Source organism: Sus scrofa, chromosome 2 (assembly GCF_054392235.1).
Source record: "Sus scrofa isolate SSC_HxYL_T2T_F1_AM1 chromosome 2, Sscrofa_HxYL_maternal_Yorkshire_Landrace_v2.0, whole genome shotgun sequence".
Lineage (NCBI taxonomy): Eukaryota > Metazoa > Chordata > Mammalia > Artiodactyla > Suidae > Sus > Sus scrofa.
The window spans coordinates 96,410,189-96,430,006 of record NC_139384.1 but is presented as its reverse complement, the minus strand read 5'-3'; the positions used below and the strand labels follow the sequence as shown (position 1 = coordinate 96,430,006).

Sequence of the window (19,818 nt, the reverse complement as noted above, 5' to 3'; positions counted from 1 at the left end):
CTTCCTAAGAGTGAGACTTAAGGAATGAGAGCGAGGTGTGGTGGAGGAGAGAGGAAGGGTTTGGATGAATTAAATCACTCACAAATCCAGTAGCCTGGATCATCCCAAGTCTCCCCAGGCAAAGCCTGCGGGCCACAGTGTCATGATATGGCTTCTCTGCGGACAGGGCACTGAACCCTAGATCTGTGAATCAGACTGCTGCTGTACCCACACACCACACATACAGTGGTTTCCTTTTCTCCTCTTGCAGAATGAGACACAAAAGAAAATCAGAAGTCGTTGCTGTCATTCTCATTAACTCAGAAAATAGTCAAAGCTGTCCTTGTGTGTAGGTCTGTCTTCTTCCTTTGGCAAAAGAAGCTGGTAAGAATTTCTGAAACTTGTGTGGAATGTCTGACCACCAGGGTCAGGTCACATCAACCTTGACCATGGAGGGAACATGGATCCCTGGAGAGAGAAGCCTCCAGATGCTCCCCTCAATAGCCACCCCAGGCCTTCACACAAGCAGCGTGGACACCACCCCCGACAGCCCAGCCCTGCCAGCACTTTGAGCAAGTGTCTAGTGAAGCTGCATCCAGACAAGGCTGTCTGTGCAGGGGCGCCTCCCACTTCCCAGGGCTCCTCCTGCCAGGTCCGCTTTCCAAGCACAGGGCTCGGCTGGGGACCCTGGTGGGTACGAACAGGAAAACTCACACTGCTATCACTCAGCCAGCTTTGCCTTCTCTGTTCTTTTCTCCCTACCTCTCTTTCTTCCCTTTAAGAGGTGGCAGTTAAAATGAAGAAGAGTCCCTACTTTTAGACGTCAACATTCCTTAGCATGTCCCACCATATACAGGTTTGCTTCCAAATGTCTATTTAATTCTATGAGAAGAGAAATTGCAAATGTGAGGCTAGGCGAAGCCTTCAGGAAGTGCGCCGTGGTCTTCACAAGGCAATTTATAGTCCTGGGAGGAGAGAACTGTGAATGGCAGCGAGTAGGTTCTGTTGGGATAGCTGCAGGCCTCTCACGGTCAGAGGCCTGCAGTGGTTGACAGTGCATGGATGCCCAGAAACCACAGCAAAATGCAGGAAGGTGGCTAATGCAGTCTGTAAAGGGGCTGAAATTCTGTGATCAATCCATCTACCATGTCTTCCTAAGAGTTCTGAGAAATAGACATTGATTTCTAATGCCTGCCGGAGAACTCCCGTAAGAAGAGAGCCATTTCTTTCTGCTACCAGGGTCTCTCTCTCACCCCGGTGACCTAGAAGAGGTCACCTGGGGAGCACTGCGCTGGAGAGGTGGGTGCCACAGGGATGTTGGCCTCCGAGCAGCAGCCCAGGCTCCTCATGTACACTAAGGCCAGGATGTACAGCAGGGAGACATAGGGACCACAAACCACTCTGCAGTTACACCTGCCAGCTCCGTCATCCATTCCGCCACTTATAACTTTCTGCTTCATAATGAATTGGTTGAATCTTAAAAATATTTCAGGCTTGGCCCACAAGATTGCAATATTGGTCGACCTGTCTCCAGGCTGGTTTTTTCCCAACACATTCCATATACGTCCTCAAAGTGGTGTACCGAAAATATAAATCATACTATAGAACGCTCTTGCTAAGAACTGCCTCCAGGATAAACTCCACACTTGCCTCATTATGTTTCAAGCCAAATGAGACTTGAACTTATATAGAATTATAGCGAAAATGTCAAGGTTCAAAGATAAGTTGTCGTGAGCTGTGGTGTAGGTGGCAGACGGGGCTATGAGCGGCTGTGGCTGTGGCTGTGGCGTAGGCTGGCAGCTGCAGTTCCTAGCCTGGGAACTTCCATATGCCGCAGGTGCGGCTCTAAGAAGCAAAAATCAATCAACCAACCAATTTTTTTAATAAGTAAATAAATAACTCCGTTAGGTCTCCAAGCCAAAAGCCAACCAATGAAATCATCATAAAGTAACATTTTTTTTACATGAAATCACAGAAAATCATAAAGTTAAAAAAATGAATTAGTTAGGTCTGAAAAAGCCTAGAGGTGAGTTTGAAAAATAGTTCACCATGTGGGAATAACTTTTGTTACAATCACAATTATAAAGACAAGACATTATTTGAAAGGCATACAATTACTTATAGTTAAAAAAATAAAGCCTCTTTATTTTGGCTTACATTTCCTTTATTATTCTCCCTGCTCCTCTAGTCCTACTTCCTATGATTACCTCTCAAACTACCTGCATCCCAGTTTTCATCCTAGTCACTGCAATTGAGGGAACTCACACTAAAAACGTAGGTACCAGAGTGACCCCAGAAAGCAGAAACTTAAGACCTCTAAACCTCCAAACCTCAAGCTGGGATTCTGGAACTGGATTATTTACCCTTCAGATGGTAACAAAGATCCCATTTCTAATGGTAAGTGGTAAGCCTTTGTATGGCGTTAGGATGAAGACTCTCACTGTGGAGTCAGTGGGTAACGAACCCAACCAACTAGGATCCAGGAGGATGTGGGTTTAATCCCTGCCCTCACTCAGTGGGTTAAGGATCCAGCGTTGCTATGGCTGTGGTGTAGGCCAACAGCTGTGGCTCTGATTTGACCCCTAGCCTGGGAACCACCATATGCCACGGGTACGACCCGAAAAACCAAGGAAAAAAAAAGATTCTTACCTATGATGGAATAAGATGAGGTACAGATACAAGGGGGAAATAGTGGTTTATTTAGTAGCTTTGGCTGACCCTGTAGAGTACACACATCCAGAAGCAGCGAGCCTAATAGACCATTAGAATAGCCAATTAAAGTTTCAGCTAAGGTGCCATTTGGGGAATAGTATCTTATGGGGCTGGGACGCTGTCATCCAGGTTAAATTGTATACATTAAATCAATGATTTATGGGTCTATTGCCCTGAGAGCCAGAATACCCGGGTCCTCAACACTGTATATGCTTTCGAGCCCCACGAAACCTGGATCCATATTGTATCTATTAATGTAGCATCAAAAAGTAGTTAGATCATACCCTTCTTTTCCTAATCCTCAGCTCCTCAAATTACCTTCCAGCTTTTCTCTAGGTCAGCTAAGCTGCAAGCAGCTGCTACCCACTGCTCTCAGCCCCACTCAAAGAATAATTCTGAGAAAGCCCCTACAGCTAAAACACGTTCTCAGACAGCTTTTCACCCCCACACTCCCCATTCCTGCAACTCTGTTTGATTGGCGGGGGTGGGGGGGGCGACTTTTATTCCCCCCACTTTCTCTCTTGTCCTTTTCCCTCCCTCCTTCCCCCCTTCCTGCCTTCTTTCCTTCAGACACTGCCAAAGGTGCATATAGTTAAGGAAAAAACGAAGTAATACAGGGAATCAGGACAAAAGAAAAATATAAGTAGGAAATAAAATATAAGTAGGAAAAGCTGACTATGTGGAACAGGTTGGTATGTGCTACGAGTTAAACTGTGCCTCCCCGCCCCCCAGAAAAGATATGTTGAAGTCCTAACCCAGGCCACCTCTGAATGTGCCCTTACTTGGAAGGAGGGTTTTTGCAGAAGTAATTGAGTTACGATGAGCTCCATCCTGATGTCCATCTAAGAGGGAAAATCAGACAGACACCCACATGGAGAATGTCGCAGGACAACAAAGGCAGACATTGGAGCAAGTATGACTATAAACCAAGGATTACTGGCCACCACCAGAGGTAGGAAAAGGCAAGGAAGGATTCTTCCCTATGGGTTTCAGAGGGAGACAGCCCTGCTGGCACTTTGATTTCAGACTTGTAACCTCTCTCTGTGAGAGAATAAACTTTGGTTGTTTGAAACCACTTACTTAGTGGTACCCTGTCACAGCAGTCCTAGGAAACTAACGGAGTAGGCATCCTGTATTTGATTCAGCCTTCCTGGCAGCTAAAACCAGGAAACAGTGCATTGCATGAAACAGTGCCCACAGGATTCGAAAGTTCCATTTGTTAATAGGATGCAGAGCTTTTCATGACATGAGAGATCAAAGGAAGGTCTTCTCTCTGGGTCCTACAGAAAAAACACTGGGATATAGTGGACAACTGTAGTCAATGGCACTATGACACTGGACCTGAGAATGAATTTTATGCAGCTATGCCCTAGAGTCCCTCACTGAAGGCAGACGGCATAACCCCAAGGGAAAGCACATTAAAAGCACTAAGAAGAACAAGAAGGGAAAGAAGAGACATTACTACCAAGCTTACAGAAATAAAAAAAAGGAATACTAAAAAAAAAAAATTTTTTTTAAGTGGAGCACTATGCAAAACTGTACATCAACACATTGGATGACTTGGATAAAACAGACAAATTCCTAAAAAGATACAATCTGCCAAACTGTTTCAAGCAGGAACAGGGCAATCTGAATAGATCTATAACCAATGAAGACACTGCATTAGTAATCTGAAAAACTACCCATTAAAAAACAAAACAAAACTATAACCAATGAAGAGTTTGCATTAGTGAAAAACTAATGTTTTTCACAAAGTAATGTGAAAAACTATCCATAAAAAAAAAAAAATCTCAGGCCAAATTCCTTCCTTGTTGAATTCCACCAAGCCTTTAAAGGAGAATTAATACCAGTTATTCACAAACTCTCCCAAAAAAGAGAAGAGGAAGGAATACTCCCAACTCATTTTACAAGGCTATATTACTCTGAGGGCCAACCAGACAAAAACAACCCAGAAAAAGAAAACTACAGCCTCAAAGCACATACAGGAAGGACGTACCAAAAGAGAGTGATTCAAGTACACTGCTCTATAATTTCATGTCTTTAAGGCAATCCCCAAATAATTTTCTCAAACTGGGTTTTTGCCAAGGAGTAGACAGCAGATTTCAAGGCTAGATTCTTCTGGCAAGAATCTGAAGAGAAAACATCCTGCATTATCAGCTAAATACAGGTCATTATACTTTGTCAACTTCCAGGGCTGGGGACAGAAATGAGATCCTCTTATTTATTTATTGTTAAATTCATGATTACAAGGGAACTGCTACTACCAAAACAAGGACTGAAGTGTGTTTTTCTTGCTGAAATTTGAACAACAAATGTGGGCCGAAGAAGAAGAGTTATAAGATATTTTAGGATATTTTCTAATTTGATTTAAATTTTAATTTAAAACTACAAGAAAGAGATTTCAGATTATAAAAAAAAGTTCAAGCATTGAATTAAACAGAGAAGAGACAGCATCTTTTTCTCTGGACTTGAAAAATAAATCCAAAACACATCTTGTGAGCATAATGAACATAATTCCAGGCGTCCAATACCCTTTTTAGGTTAAATGCTGCTACTTTTAAGAAGATGTGGCTGTTTTCAGTTTAGTTTAGCACTTGAAGGTTTCCTCTTATAACATTTTTCACTTTCTTCCTGGAGGTGCATTGGTCTTACTGTCTCACTGGAGTGCAATTTTCTTGAGGGCAGGCATGGCCTCGAATTAAGACTCTTACTCATGTTAAGGATAGTGCTTTGCCCACAAGCAGCACTAACTAGAACTAATGAAAACAATATATGTCTCATTACATGGTCAGTTTAAGGTCAAATGGATTAAGGTACTCAAAGTGATTAAAGACTCTTGCTAAAAGAACTGTCAGGTTCAATAAACTTTAAAACTCTGTTTATGAATTAAACCAAGAATAAGAGGTAGCTTTAATCTGATTCATTTACACTAGGTAATTTTCTTTTCATCAGATGTCCACAGCTGTAAGTATGGACATCTTTTGGGAGAGAAGAAAAGTAATAACCAATAATAGTTACTCTTCATACTTTCCTTTTTAAAAAGGGATTACACAGGCTCTGCCTGTTGTCATTTGACTGGCGAGGCTTCCTTCTAAGAGGAATAGACTTTCTGGCCTCGAAGACCGCTCTGTCATGGGACTTGCTCTGGTCAACAGAACCTGAGCAGAATTGAGGCATGCAGAATGAGGGCTGGTTTCAGTTTTAAGAGAAGCATATGCCAGTGGTTTATAAGAGCTGATTGTTACATTTCCGGAAACTTGGCAAGCCACTTGTTAAACTCTAAGTAGCTTGAAATTCTCCAGGGTGAGAGTATGTACATCATAGAAACGGCAAACACTACAAAACAGGACTCCTCTTCCCTCAAAAATGCTTGCAGCATACGACGAGGGAGTGTCCCTAAAAAGTTGATCTTGCAAGCTGCAGCTTGAAATCCAGGACAGCGGGTGAGTGGAGCCAAAGCTGCCTGCAGCTGTAAGATGTAATTTGCTTGAGAAATGAACCTTTGCTTTTAGAAATCACTGAGTTGTGCGGGTTGTTTGTTACCTCAGCATAACCCTTCAAAAGCTGGCTGATACACCATGCCAGTGTTGCTAAGTTTTAGTGAACACCAATGAACCCTACCTTTATCTCTCCAGACCTTGGTTCAGGAGATTTCTCCTAACTTGTGCCATCACACACCTTGAACCTGAAAGGATGCAAACTACACTCAGAGACTCAAGCCTGGGAATCTGGGTCTTGCAAGGTTAACAGAAAGATATAAAACAGTAATTCCATTAAAAAAAAATCACTAAGCTACTGCGTCATTTTTAAACCTTGGCAAACACAAGGCTGTGGCTTGTGGACCTGGATCGTTTGGGAGTGAGTGCCAGCCCTTTCAAGGGCAGGTCACATGTTACCGGCCCTCCTTCCCACCCCAGAAGCAGGAATGGAGCGCTGTGTCTTTAAGGGGGACACGGCGGAGGTTTCCGCACAGGACAAAATGTCTGCGAGGATCCTGGAGGGGATCGGCGATCCCAGACTCCCAGCCCACCTCCCGCTTCGGGGGTGATGGGGTGAGTGTGGGCTGCGAGAGACTCGAGGCGGCACGTGCCCACGGGGAGGCTGGGGGCTCCCGGAGGCCGGGTCGGGGTCGCGGCGGGATGGGGGCGGGAGGCTTCTCCGGGTCTGGGGGCAGCAAAGTAAGCCTGGGCTCGGGGGCCGCAGAAGCACGGGCTTGCTCGTGCACCGGGTGCCGGGGTGCCCTCCGCGGTGGCCAGATGGTGGTTCTTGTAGAAGATGCACTTGGACCCAGGTTTCTGCGTAATACAGGCCCCGTTCAGGTTCTTTCTGCATCTCGTTTTTTTCTCCTTCTCCACAGTCTCCCCGCAAAAAAGTTATTCAGGAATATCGAAAAGCGTGTGCTCGCCCTTTATTAAAGTTGCCTCATTGCAGCTAGTCCTTTTAACTGGGCCAGTGGTTGGGTGCCCTTTCTCTAATTGATACGTTCTTAATGTTTCCCACTTTAGGGAGAAACCAAATGCAAGCCAAATGCTCAAACAAAGACCCCTACTCCACCCTCAACCCACAGTGCTCAAACAAAGGACTGTCTGATCCTTTTGGAACACACTGGAGCAGTTTGCTATCATCTCTTACACTAACCAAAGGTCCCAAGTTTACCAAACAAAGTTATTTTCCCCTCCTTGAAAGAAAGGAGGTTCTATGGGGAACCTCTAATCAAACTACAAAGATAGAGTGAGTGTTCAAGAGAAACTGTTGTAGAAATAGCTTAATAAATTGACATAATTAATCATTTTCTACACTTTTCATTAATGTAATTATATATTCTTTTGGGTCAAAAATAACTTGAGGCAACTAACAATAAAACATATACAGGAATACATGACAAAGCCAAGAGCCAAAACCAGGTAATTCCTTTTTTTTTTTTTGTCTTTTTAGGGCCGCACCCCCAGCATATGGAGGTTCCCAGGCTAGGGGTCCAACCGGAGCTGTAGGTACTGACCTACACCGCAGCCACAGCAATAGCAATGCCAAATCCAAGCTGCATCTGCGAACTACGCCACATTTCACCGGCAACGCCAGAGCCTCAACCCACTGACCAAGGCCAGGAATTGAACATGCGTCCTCATGGGTGCTAGTCAGATTCATTTCCACTGAGCCACAAGGGGAACTCCCCAAACCAGGTAATCCTTAATTAAAAAATCTTTGTGTTACAAAGGCCTTCAAAGTAGGGCAGCTTTAAATCTGATTCATTAATATGAATTCTATGCATTTTATAAGATTAAAATGGATCAACACCCTCCATTTTAGGAACATCTATACTAAATAAAGTAATGTAGGCCTGAAATAAAGGTCCAATGTAGGGCAGAATGCTTGCTTCACAATTTTCATTTTAAAAAATGCATTAACAGAAAGTATTTTTCAGCCTTTTAGTTAATGGTAGATGTATCTAAAAATTTGGCCTATGACATTTACGGAACATCTCTGACTACCAGATAATTAGCTGTGGGTCCAGTACATTTTTTATATCCGTATGTAACATTTTCCCACACTTGTTCACACTAAACGCTTTATCCCCTAACTGAGGTATCCATACTTTACAGTTGGGGAGCATTTGTACTTCATCTAAGGCTTCAGCCTGGTTAGCCTGGTGATTCCAGGCTAATTTTTCTAATTGTCTGGATCTGTCTATAAATAGATTAATACAAAGCAGTAAATTAGTATTTCAATAGAGATAGACACATAACGGATGAACTGTGGTTTCCTTAAGACCTCAGTTGTCAAAGCTAATTATTTGTTTTAATTATTATATTGTTTTGATTAAAGTTACTAGTGGATAAAAATATTTTTAGAGCTTTTCACACAAGTCTGCGTGGATTTCGCTTTAGAATGCATTTCTCACCTAAGATCCAGCCAGGCTCTACCTACCTGTATTTATGTTTATGACTCTGCTGGATTAATCCAAAATAAAGTGAGTAGCCTTGGCTGTGGAAGGCCAAATAGAGTTTTAGTTCATCTGTTATTTTCTCTTAATTACACTGCCTCGTTCTTTGGCCTTTGGCCTGCCTGATGTTTAGTGTGTGTACCAGGCTAAGTGTAACATAATAAAATTAACTTTTGTAGATGGTTTCCATTGAGTGTATACACCCAACTTTACACGGATTATCCATCCAGGTTCTGATCTCTTCCTTTATTCTCTATACTGGTATTCAGGGAGACCATACTGAGCAATCTGGGCCTTAATGTTATTAGAAGAATAAAACTTCTTCAGAGAACTTCAAATGCGGAGGGAATTAATGGGAATGTCTTATCTTCCACCAGCTTAGACTTCCTATCATACCTTCCAGATAACGGCTATTAGAGCAAAACTCACCCTAGGAGAATTCAGAGGCCTCGGACCATCAATAGCCCTCTCTCCCCTTCCATGAAATAACTCTACTCTTTTTCCCCCAGCTTTTCCCCCTACAACTGGACTCCAGAAAGTTCCACTGTTAAATTAATTTCATGCTAGCAGTACTCTTATTTAGCCTCAAGAAATGTTATTTAAAATATGAGCTTGGAAGCCTAGTTTTACAACCAGAGAACTGGAACCTTCTTTATCAGAGTCAGCACTACTGGGGACGTGGTTTAGTGAATTCTGTACCCTGAGCAAAGTGGGGGAGGGAAAGGATGCTTAAGCAGGTGTGTCTTAAGCCCACCCCTCCCCTTCCTCTTGAGTAAACCCTGCTCTGACCTTTACCTTGGGTGTCAGAATTATTGCTTGAAGCAGCTCCCCTCACCATCCTCTTGGCATCCTGGGCGGCAAGCAGGGACATGGCCCTGAGTAGGTATACAAGGAGCACTTGAATGAAAAAGTGGAGGGGGCGCATGGACGTAAGCAAAATAATCACGTGCATTGGGCCCTTTCTGCTAGTTTAAAACTCGTTTAACAAAAAATTTAAGGGAGCTCTTATTTTTCATTTTCTTCTTTTTAGCTAACCATAGAAGTTAATCAATGTTTGGTTTTGCGGGGAGTGCTGGGTAGGGAAGAAATGCATATCCCAAGACTCCAGCTACCTAGTGGGCCTCCCTATCATCTTCTACCTGAGGGATGCTGAACAACCTATTCTGCCTGAAGATCAATTGAGGAAGTGAAAATAAATTTGATTGGGGGTGGGGAAGTTGATCTGTGATGCTCTTTTATTCAATTTTTGTATTTAAAAGAAAATCCCCAAGAGAATTCCTCCAACTTAAACTTGCTCTACTAAATAACAGAATGATTAAGAGAAAAACAGCACTGCCTTTTAGCCACTAAGATCTTCACATGGGCATGTGTGAATAGTAAATACTGGAAGCTTCCTTTTGTTCAAGACTTGAATTGCTACAGCACTGGGGAGTCCAAAGGCAACATCATGTGCATTATCTGATTTCGGCCACCTGTTTATTAGGGGCAGCTAATTTTATCATCTCCCTTGACAGATGGGGAGATAGAGACCAGGGTGAGCTGGGGCTAAGAAATGTGAAGTCAGGCTCATTTCATCTAAAGCAGGGTCCCTCCCCTGAGTGCCTGCCCTGTGATGAGAGGAGCGAGGTGGGCTGCCCTCCCATGGCTTCCCCTTCTGCTGTGGATACAGAATCTCCTGCTCAGGCAGGACACAGCGAACCACCCACACTGAGCAAACTCACACACTGGATTCCCTCCAGGGCCAGAGGGCAGTGCACTATGCCCCAAGGGACTGTCCCCTCCAGTCTCCAGAGTAAAGGCTGGCTAGCCCTGCCTGAGCTCACATGCCTGAGGACTGTTTTATAAAATTATTTTTTATGTATAGACCCTGTCATAGACATACTCGACCTTAGCATGTACACATGATCATGTGCATGCTTAGCACCTATTTTTTTTGTCTTTACCTCTCCCCTTTCTCCTTTCCCATGAGCTGCCAATCCCGTAACCCATAGTATGTCCTTATTTTTCTTCACATATATTTAAAATCTTTAATCTATATATTCTACACAGATCTACATATTATTTAATAAGAGTGAGATAGTATACACACTTTTCTGTATCTTGCTTTTCTCCCTAAACAATTCCTCCAGAATTCCCTCTTGACAGAGTGGCCATCCATCCTTTTTAACAGCTGCATAATAGTCCCTGGGGTGGCCATACATTATTTACCCAGCCATTCTCCTGCTGATAGGTGTTCCTGTTTCCAGTTTTTTGCCATTCTAAATAATACTATGAAAAACACCCCAATATACATTGCTTTATTGATATTGGTACTGTTCTACAAGATAGATTCCCAGGAGTGGGAACCCTAATTATATCTATTTTTAATTTACAGAAATTGCCAGATTGCTTTTCCTCAAAGCCTTCACATCTCCACTAGGAATGCATGAGCATACCCTTTTCTCTGTTCCCCTTCCAGCTCTGGCTGACAAACCTCTTCGTTTTTTTAGTGTGATGGATCTAAAATGAGACTTTATTGTTAACTTTAATAGCACTTCCTCAAATGTAAGTAATAATGTGCATCTTTTCACAAATTTCCTGGCCATCTGTTTTTACTCATGGGTCATTCGTCTACTCATATTCCTTGCCTGTTGGTCTTCTTGTTCGTAAGAGCTCTCTGTTTATTAGGCTTGTGGCTAAAGATTCTAAGACTTCTCTTCCAAGCCAAGGTAGCTGACAAGGAGCTCTCTCCCTCTGTACCACTGGGACAACTGAAATGAGCTCAAGGGTTGCTTAGCTGAGCGAGGAAGGCTCTGCTCGGAATAACCTGTGGCCACAGTTATTGCCTGTCACTCTTCAGAGACTAAATCTGAAGAGAACACCAGCTTAAGCCAGACTGTAGTTGTTGTCGGAGGACTGAGAAGGTGAGGCAGTTCTGAACCATGCTGCCTTCCACTGGTTAAGACCTCCGAGAGCGAAGGCCTGCCAAGGCGGAGGATGTCCCTCTGCCACCCTCAGAGGGGCAGCACTGTGCTGGCCGACACTTGTTCTGCTGCTTGTCCCCGGCTCAGATGAGGGCCCCACTAAATCTAAAGGATTAAGACATCAAAATGAGTGGTTCTCATCCTTGTTTCCACCTTAAGTCTTAGAACAGATGGCACACCTATTATGTGGCTCTCCTCAGGGGATCTCAGATTTTGAAGAAACCCGGAGACATCTTGTGGGGAGGTATAAAGCATGACAGTAATTGTCACCTCTGGCACTTTTAAGGGCACGTCAGTAAGAATTACTCTCAGTCTTTGGCACAGGCCAGAGAGTCTGCAGCTTATGTACAGTTTTCAACCCCCAGCTCAAGAAGGCATATCAGAATGGAAAGCAGTCGTCTTGATATTATACAAAAACTTTACATCTCTTTTAACTCATAAGACTACTCTTCTCTCCACTTTTGTGCATGTCTAGTAATTTTTTTGAAAGGCACTCTGAAAAGATATGATTCTATCTGTAGAAGGAATGAAATTCTAAAAAAAGAAAAATGTAGAAAAAAATTTAGGGAAAGTTGGATAACAAAAATCATCTCTAATATCAGATTTCTGTTTTTCAACCATAAAAAAAGTTACCCTTGAAGGTGGTCTGTAACTCCTCTCCTTATCCCACCACTCCGGCTTTAGGGACTTTAGTGATTTAATAAATCTCTTGGGGGAAATCTAGCCTTTAATTTCTAGGCTTTTTATACGAATCGAATTATAATGGGCAACCATATTCAAATCAATGCCTGTTATATCAGAAGATAGGTAAATAGCTATTTCTTTTGTTAGAGAAGCCTGATTATCTTTTTTGATGATTTTAGTAATTTTTTTTTTTTAAGAGATGTGCTAAATGTCCTGCCTGATCTCAGTGAACTTGCTTGGTGGGGAAAAAAATAATGAGGTTTAGGAAATTGTAATGCATCTGTAACAAAACCATCAGCAACTGAATTAAAAGCTTCACTAAATACTATTATTATAGCAACTTATTTTTCCTGTTCTCATCTTTGTCTTCAGTCATTTCTAGTTGCTTTTAACAAAACATTATTTTGGGAGTTCCTGTTGTGGCTCAGTGGTTAACGAATCCGACTAGGAACCATGAGTTTGAGGGTTCGATCCCTGGCCTCACTCAGTGGATTAAGGATCCCGGCGTTGCCGTGAGCTGCAGTGTAGGTCACAGACACGGCTCTGATCTGGTGTTGCTGTGGCTGTGGTGTAGGCCGGCAGCTACAGCTCCGATTAGATCCCTAGCCTGGGAATCTCCATATGCCGTGAGTACAGCCCTAAAAATGCAAAAAAAAAAAAAAAAAAAAAAACAAAAACCAAAAACAAAACAAAACCAGATTTTGGAACTTCATCATCTCCACTGCTGCTAGTTCCAAATCTGACAGTAGAAGCGGGCACCAGCGATCTCACTGTGCATTATTTTCCCACCTTGGCCTGAATTGTTCTGAAGTGAGATCATATGTCTGTCATATGTTCTCTTATTATTTTTAAATATTCAAAGCAAAAGTGTCTAGAATCACACATTGTGACCCTCTGTGAAATTGTTGTGTTTTTTTTTTTTATAGGAGAAACCTTTTCTAACCCCCCTCATTTGATGGGTTACTACAGTGAGAAATATTTTCTTAATAGAAAAGGCTTTCCAATGGTAGTCACTGTGTTGTGTGTGGACCCCTTTAACAACACATATTTGTTGGACAAAGCAAGCAGCTATTACTTTTATTTTTCTCCCTTCATTAAAAGAACTGACCAAGTATTTTATCTTGCACATATAGAAAGAGGACCGTTTAGTTAGGTTGAGCAATATAGAAAACTAATTTTGTTTTATAACTGGAGCAGCTATGAGAGAGTAAGAAAAATGAACACTAGAGGGACATGGCACGAATGAGTATTTCTAATATGTACTTTTCGGGCTGTTTAATTGAATTTCTTTTACTCCGCTGCCTGTTCTCTGAATTTACTTGTAGCACTGCTCTTCAGAATTCACAAGTCCCACTGCAGTGTTTCTACCTGAGAACTGGGCCTGGCTGGACACCACTAAGGCCCTCAGGACATGGCCTACCATCTAATTTGAAGGTAAAAGTTTAGAAAACTGCTTTGTATATTGCTGTTTCCTAAATGTGCATATTTTAAAAAAACACTTGAGTGATTTCTAGTGCGGCCAGTTTTCTCACAAGCAGTTTTTAAAATCACAAGAACAAAGATATTTTTATCTTGAAAAAAGTTCTCTCTGAAAGCTTTTTAAAAGGCTGCTCACACAACACTGTAAATCAACTATAAGAAAACGGCTTCTCAGCCCTGGCACTTTGGTCCCTAAAGTCTAAGGAGCTAAAATTTTCATTCCTAAAACCTTACCCCCACTACTTCCTAAATCCCCTTCCTTCTGCAACATTGCAAGAATTCAGAAGGGAGCTTTGCTCTCATTCGGAAAAGACAGGTGTTTTTTTTGTTTGTTTGTTTTTAAAGTGCAAAGGAGACTAGTTAAAACTAATTTATGCATATAGCACTAATTTAGCTTATTAAAAGAAGCATGGCTTCCCAATTTTAGTCTCAGTACTTGTTAGCTGGGGACCCCAGTGAATTTAGAAGAAACTTCTTAGTTAAGAAAAGAAGGGCCAGATATTTTTAACATATTTTCCCCTAGAGGAATCAACAGTTAATACATACTGAAAAAGAAATGCCAGTATCTACGCCAATTAACCACAGGATTTTTATCTGCAGTAAGAGGGACGCCTGGTTTTTCACAGGCTTACTCTGGTCCTAGAAGTTGTGTGTGGGGGGCGGTGTCCGTGTGCACATATAATTTGGTGGTCGTCTTACCCCGTCTCCCCGGCGTGCAGGCGCTGCCTAGAGAATGAGGAGCGACGAGCCGGCCGTGACCATGGAAGACACCGGCGGGTCGGACAGGGCTGCAGGCCGCCTGGGGACACCGTACTCCGAGGCCTGGGGGTACTTCCACCTGGCGCCGGCGCGCCCAGGCCACGCTACGCGCCCCTGGGCCACCTGCCGGCTGTGTGGAGAGCAGGTGGGCCGCGGCCCGGGCTGGCACGCCGGCACCACGGCGCTGTGGAAGCACCTGAGGAGCGCCCACAGGCGGGAGCTGGCGGAAAGCGCTGCCCGCCACTCGCCGCCCTCTGCTCCGGGCCCCGCCGCGGCCGCCGAGGGCGACTGGGCGCGCCTGCTGGAGCAGATGAGCGCCCTGGCGGTGCGTGGAAGCCTGCGCGAGCGCGAGCTGGCGCGGCGCGAGGCGGCCCTGGAGCAGGGCGAGCGCGCCCTGGAGCGCCGGCGGCGGGCGCTTCAGGAAGAAGAGCGCGCGGCGGCCCAGGCGCGCCGGGAGCTGCAGGCCGAGAGGGAGGCCCTGCAGGCGCGGCTGCGGGAAGTGAGCCGGCGCGAGGGCGCCTTGGCCTTGGTCTCGGTCCCCCTGCACGTTCCGTTCAAAGAGGAGCCCCCCGAGGGGGAGCCCCCCTACGTCATCACGAAGGTCCTCCTGTAGCTTCTGGCACCTTCGACCCCCACCCCCGCGTTCGGCGGCGCCACTCCAAAAGTGGCCCCAGCACCAGCGCCTTCAGCCTCACCTGGAAGCGGGAATTCAGGCCGGTGGCCGCCCGGGCCGCATCGAAATCGCCCACTGCGAGGTTGAGAAGCACTTTGGAGAGGAACCAAAAATCATTACAGCTGGGGTGGTCCTCTGGGATGCCTGGAAGCCCAAGTTCCAGTGGCCTCCTTTGCTGGTGGTGTTTCGTCGCATCCGTGCAGCGGGGGTGGTTTTTCTCTGACCGCCTTTGGAATGAGAGCTCCAACAGCCCCATGAACCTAGATCATCTGGAGCCATGGCCATTTTGTGCCTGGTGACTTCGAAAGGGCAGAAGCTTCCTTACATGCCACAGACTATGACACCATGTGCCTCGTACACCGGCCAGGGCAACCCAGGATAGAGGGTGAGTGGAAATGAAGAGAAAGCAATTTTACCCCAAAAAGAGTTTACTGGCATTCTGGTTGGACCAGTGGGTTAAGGATCTGGAGTTGCTCCAGCTATGTCTCTCATTTGATTGATACCTGGCCTTGTGAACTTTCATATGCCATGCTAATGGAGCCAAAGAGAGAGAGAGAGAATTTACTCATTTCCTAATGAGTAAATTTTTGGTATGTAGACTTTGCCCAGCACAAATTTCTGAACAGGAGCCCATTTAGTGTCTATGACTGCTCATTACCCTGTCATTTCTAGCGCCTTTGAAGGCGGTTTGGGAGAAGCCCTCTTTTCACTCCCCTCCCCAGCTTGCCACACAGTACCAGGTGCACCCTATCTCACCTCCACCATCTTCTTTCCCCTGTTTCAGACCCAGTGGCAGCTGTGGCAAGATCTCCTACTTAATCGCCTAACACCTGAGGCCTTACTAGCAAGACATGACCTCAGCCTTCCTTCCTTCTTAGGAAGGGTGCTTTTGCCCCACGTGTCCACAGTCCTCTTTCCTGGGCGCAAGGAGAAGGCATCCCTTCCATCTGAAGCCAGTCCTCTTCCACCTTTACTGGGCCTTTGCTCCATTACTGTTCCTCTTCCTCCCTCCCTTTCTTCAGACTCCCTGTTTTTTTTTTCCCCCATGACACTTACTTTTTAAAGAGATCCACCATCTGTCTTTTAGAATGTCCTATAGTCTGGATCTGCTTCCTTAAGCCAACTTATGTGCTCACTCTTGGCTCATTGACCTACAGAGCTAAAGTAATCACACCTGTGCCAGCGACTCCTGACTCCCTCCAACCCTAAGTGTTCTTCACAGGTCTGGCATGTCCAATTCCTTGCTGCATGTCCCCACCTCTACCTGCATATGTTGCCACTGCAGATGGAAGGGGTAAACCTATTCAACTCTGCATCCCTACCCCTCAGCCCATAACAACTATTGGGCTTATCTATCAGGTACATTGTCAGGTCTTATCTCACTTTATTTCCATAGCACGTCCTATGCCCATTTTACAGCTAAGGAAATTAAGAGAGGAGTTAAGTAACATGTACAAGATTACAGCTGGTAAGTAGTAGAGTCAGGATCCAAATCCAGTCTCCACCTCCAGATGCCATGCTCCTGGCTGCTGTACTGTCTCCCTTGTTACTCAGTCACAGCGCTCACACTTGTTTCCTAACTCCCAACTCCAAGTAGTACTGTCGGTGACAATAACATGTACTGAGCACTCACCATGCCAGAGCTGTGCCAAAAAGCTTTGAAAGAATACTGCCTACCATGCAGCCACTCCATTACACAATTACTCTCATACACGTTTTGCAGAGGAAGAGACAGGCTCAGGAGGGCTAAGTAATGAAAAGGCAGGGTAGGATTTGAACATCAGTCTGGTCGAATCCTAAGGCCCCTGATCTACTGAGTCTGTTTGTACAAAGTATTTCACCTGTCTTCCTTCTGATGTCACCTGCCAAGCCCGGGGCCCATTATCATTCATCTGGGATTTATCTTCCCACACTGTCCCTTACCTGACGTTCCACTTAGCCAAAGGAACTGTCCTAGGCTGACACTGATTATATCGCCTTTCCTGCTCAAAAGACCCTTAAGATCACCCATCATCTACCATCTTTGACTTTACGGCCTGGCATTCAAGTCACCTCCACCCCCATGCCAGTCTTATTTGTCCCCTCCCCTACAACACGTGCTATATACTCCAACCAAATTTAACCCCTCTCTTTTCTGACATGCCCTGGTCTTGGCACCTCTGTGCCTCTGTTTGCCTTTCCTCCACTCAAAAATCCCCTTCAGCAGTTCCTATTGTGGCTCAGCAGTTATAAACCCGACTAATATCCAGGAGGATTCGGGTTCAATCCCTGGCTTCACTCAGTGGGTTAAGGATCCAGTGTTGCCATGAGCTGTGGTGTAGGTCGCAGATGCAGCTCAGGTTGGCGTCGCTGTGGTGTAGGCCAGCAGCTGAAGCTCCAATCAAACCCCTAGCCTGGGAACTCCTGTATGCTGCCAGTGAGGCCCTAAAAAGGGATCGGGGGGTGGGGGGGGAGGGAAAGAAACCCCTTCAATCACTTGAGTATGAAAAACCCCACCCATTTTCTAAGACCAAGCTCAAATTTGACTGCCTGCATGAAGCTTTCCTGGGTTCCTCATCATTTAGACAATTCCTTACTTCTCTGGACTTGCAGCATTTTTTGTCTCAAAACACTCAAAGGCCATCAAGCATGTGGCTCTGTGGGCTCCTGTCATGTCCACTGCCTGAGCTCCTAAGGAGTAGGGATGGAGTTCACTCATCCTGCCTATGACAGCTGCTCAATAAATATTTCAGGCATTGAACCCACTTAGTGTGTTTAACATTTTTATCAGTTCTCCCAAATTATTATATAATTATTAATTTATCTTTAATTCTCTAAGTAGAATTCCCCCCAACACACAAAAATAGCCTAAAAGAAAGTAGCAGCAATTTTAAAAAAGCTATTTAAGTCAATAAAGATTCAAAAGGTGTCAGTTATTGGGCTATTTGGTTTGAATCCAATCATCTAGCATGTCATTTTCAAGACCACTTTTTGTTTCATTACCCAAGTAACACAAATGCAATGCCCCGATCTAGGAGGAACAGAAGAAAACAATTCCCCGAACTCCTGTCACCTTACAAGACTGTTATCAACATTTTGATGTATTATTTTGTTTCTTGCAATTTTTACATTACTCTAGCAATAGTATAAATTATTTCCACTAAGTACTGAAACCTAACTTCATGTGGATTTATAACCTGGGCTATAAGATCTGAATTTGGAACTCTCTGTAAGGAAAAAAAAAAACAAAAACAAAACTTCTACAGATGTTACTCTGTTTCCACTAATTGTTAGAACCATTAAAATAAGATGGACTTTTAGCTTTTAGACACGTAACTGCTCCCTCAAGAAAGACGGCTAATGGGAATACCAATAGCCTTTTAAGGGGATGAGGAAAACAAAACATTAGCCTGACTAATGGCTTAGCGCTGGTTGTGGGAGCTATACTTTTTGTACTTCTGCATTGTTGTAATTTTTTATATCAAGCATAAATTACTTTCATACTAAAATAAAAAAGTTACATTTTGCAAATGAAAAATTTTATCAGCATTCAGCTTCCTCATTTAAGATAAACAAAACCTCCAACGCAAGAAGGGATATAGAAAGAAATGCACCCCTTGTCCAGTCCAACTCCATCACTTGACAGAGGAGAAAAAACGAGCCTGAGCAACTTGGCCACTATTAGCAGCTATTATGGCTCACCTGACTCCAGCTTCTTCAGCACATATTCTGCCTCTTTGGCCTGAAGGCTTTTGCTGGCTTACCTGGCAGCACAAAGGCTATCAGGACCAACTGGCTGAGGTGGCATCCTGTCAGCTAAGTGCTGGGCTGTGAAAGTGCAGAGGTGGGTTTCAGGGACTGAACTGGCCTCTCTGGCTGTGGGGCAGTTTGCTCGCAATTAAAGAATTGTCACTGCTATTGGGTGATGGTGACATGCCTTGCCTATATTGGCAGAGCTTTCCTGATTTTTTTTGACTAGGTTTGCTAATAGCACCAGTCAGGTAACTGATGCCTTGAGTTATGCATGCAGTGGCGAGGCGATGGCTGGATTTGGGATGCAGAATGCCCTGAACGTGAATCCCGAATTTCTGCCACAGTGTCAAGTGATCAGTCACTTGTTTAGGTTGAAATTTGGGAAGGGTATGTGTGTGTGGGGGTAATGACAACCAAGGTAGAAAGAGCAGGGCCCTTTATGCAACTAAGCTGTCATCCTTGGTGGCTAGAGAAAGGCTTGGCTTAGTTTGGATTGAGTTTCTACTTTAAATAGCTGTCCATGTCTTTAATGTCTTAAAAGGGATTCATAAAATCTGGGCTTTTGTTTTGTTGCCATGGGCTCATTAGGAAATTCTGTTTCTAAAGGTTTGATCTTCTTACCTTTCAACAACCTGAATCTGTTGGAGAAAGGATGAGGTGATGAGGTCCCCTTTGGCTTTAACATGCTATGATTACATAAAATACAGTGAAACATCAATCCACCTTAGAACAAATTAGGTGCTATTTAGATTTTCTTATTAACTGCAGATTTAGAACAAAATGTTGAAAGTCACATGCATGTAATTATTAAAAATAACAGTGGTATGTCATACTTCTACAGAACTGAGGTACTCACCCTATGAGATTCACTACCCAGAGCTGGAAATGTATGCAGA

The 19,818-nt window shown here is 44.2% G+C and overlaps 1 protein-coding gene and 1 non-coding gene across 4 annotated transcripts; both read left to right on the top strand.

Moving 5' to 3' along the window:
- Positions 1-6,628: 6,628 nt before the first annotated feature.
- On the top strand, positions 6,629-18,707 carry ZBED3 (zinc finger BED-type containing 3). Of its 3 annotated transcripts, XM_085013902.1 has the most exons (4): positions 6,629-6,743; positions 11,007-11,176; positions 13,605-13,713; positions 14,478-18,707. In XM_085013902.1, exon 4 carries the CDS (start codon positions 14,492-14,494, stop codon positions 15,128-15,130), a length of 639 nt encoding a protein of 212 aa, XP_084870028.1. In that variant the 5' UTR covers positions 6,629-6,743; positions 11,007-11,176; positions 13,605-13,713; positions 14,478-14,491; the 3' UTR covers positions 15,131-18,707. The 3 variants fall into 3 exon arrangements, with proteins under 3 accessions (XP_084870028.1, XP_084870027.1, XP_020940132.2); XM_085013901.1 differs by lacking the exon at positions 11,007-11,176; XM_021084473.2 differs by lacking the exons at positions 11,007-11,176; positions 13,605-13,713.
- Positions 11,521-11,658, top strand: LOC146405594 (small nucleolar RNA SNORA47). The gene has a single exon (XR_014839224.1). It is a non-coding gene; the product is annotated as a small nucleolar RNA SNORA47 (small nucleolar RNA).
- Positions 18,708-19,818: the final 1,111 nt, after the last annotated feature.

Coding starts and splice junctions, on each gene's coding strand:
- ZBED3 (XM_021084473.2), top strand. CDS start 14,492: ATGAGGAGCGACGAGCCGGCCGTGACCATGGAAGACACCGGCGGGTCG.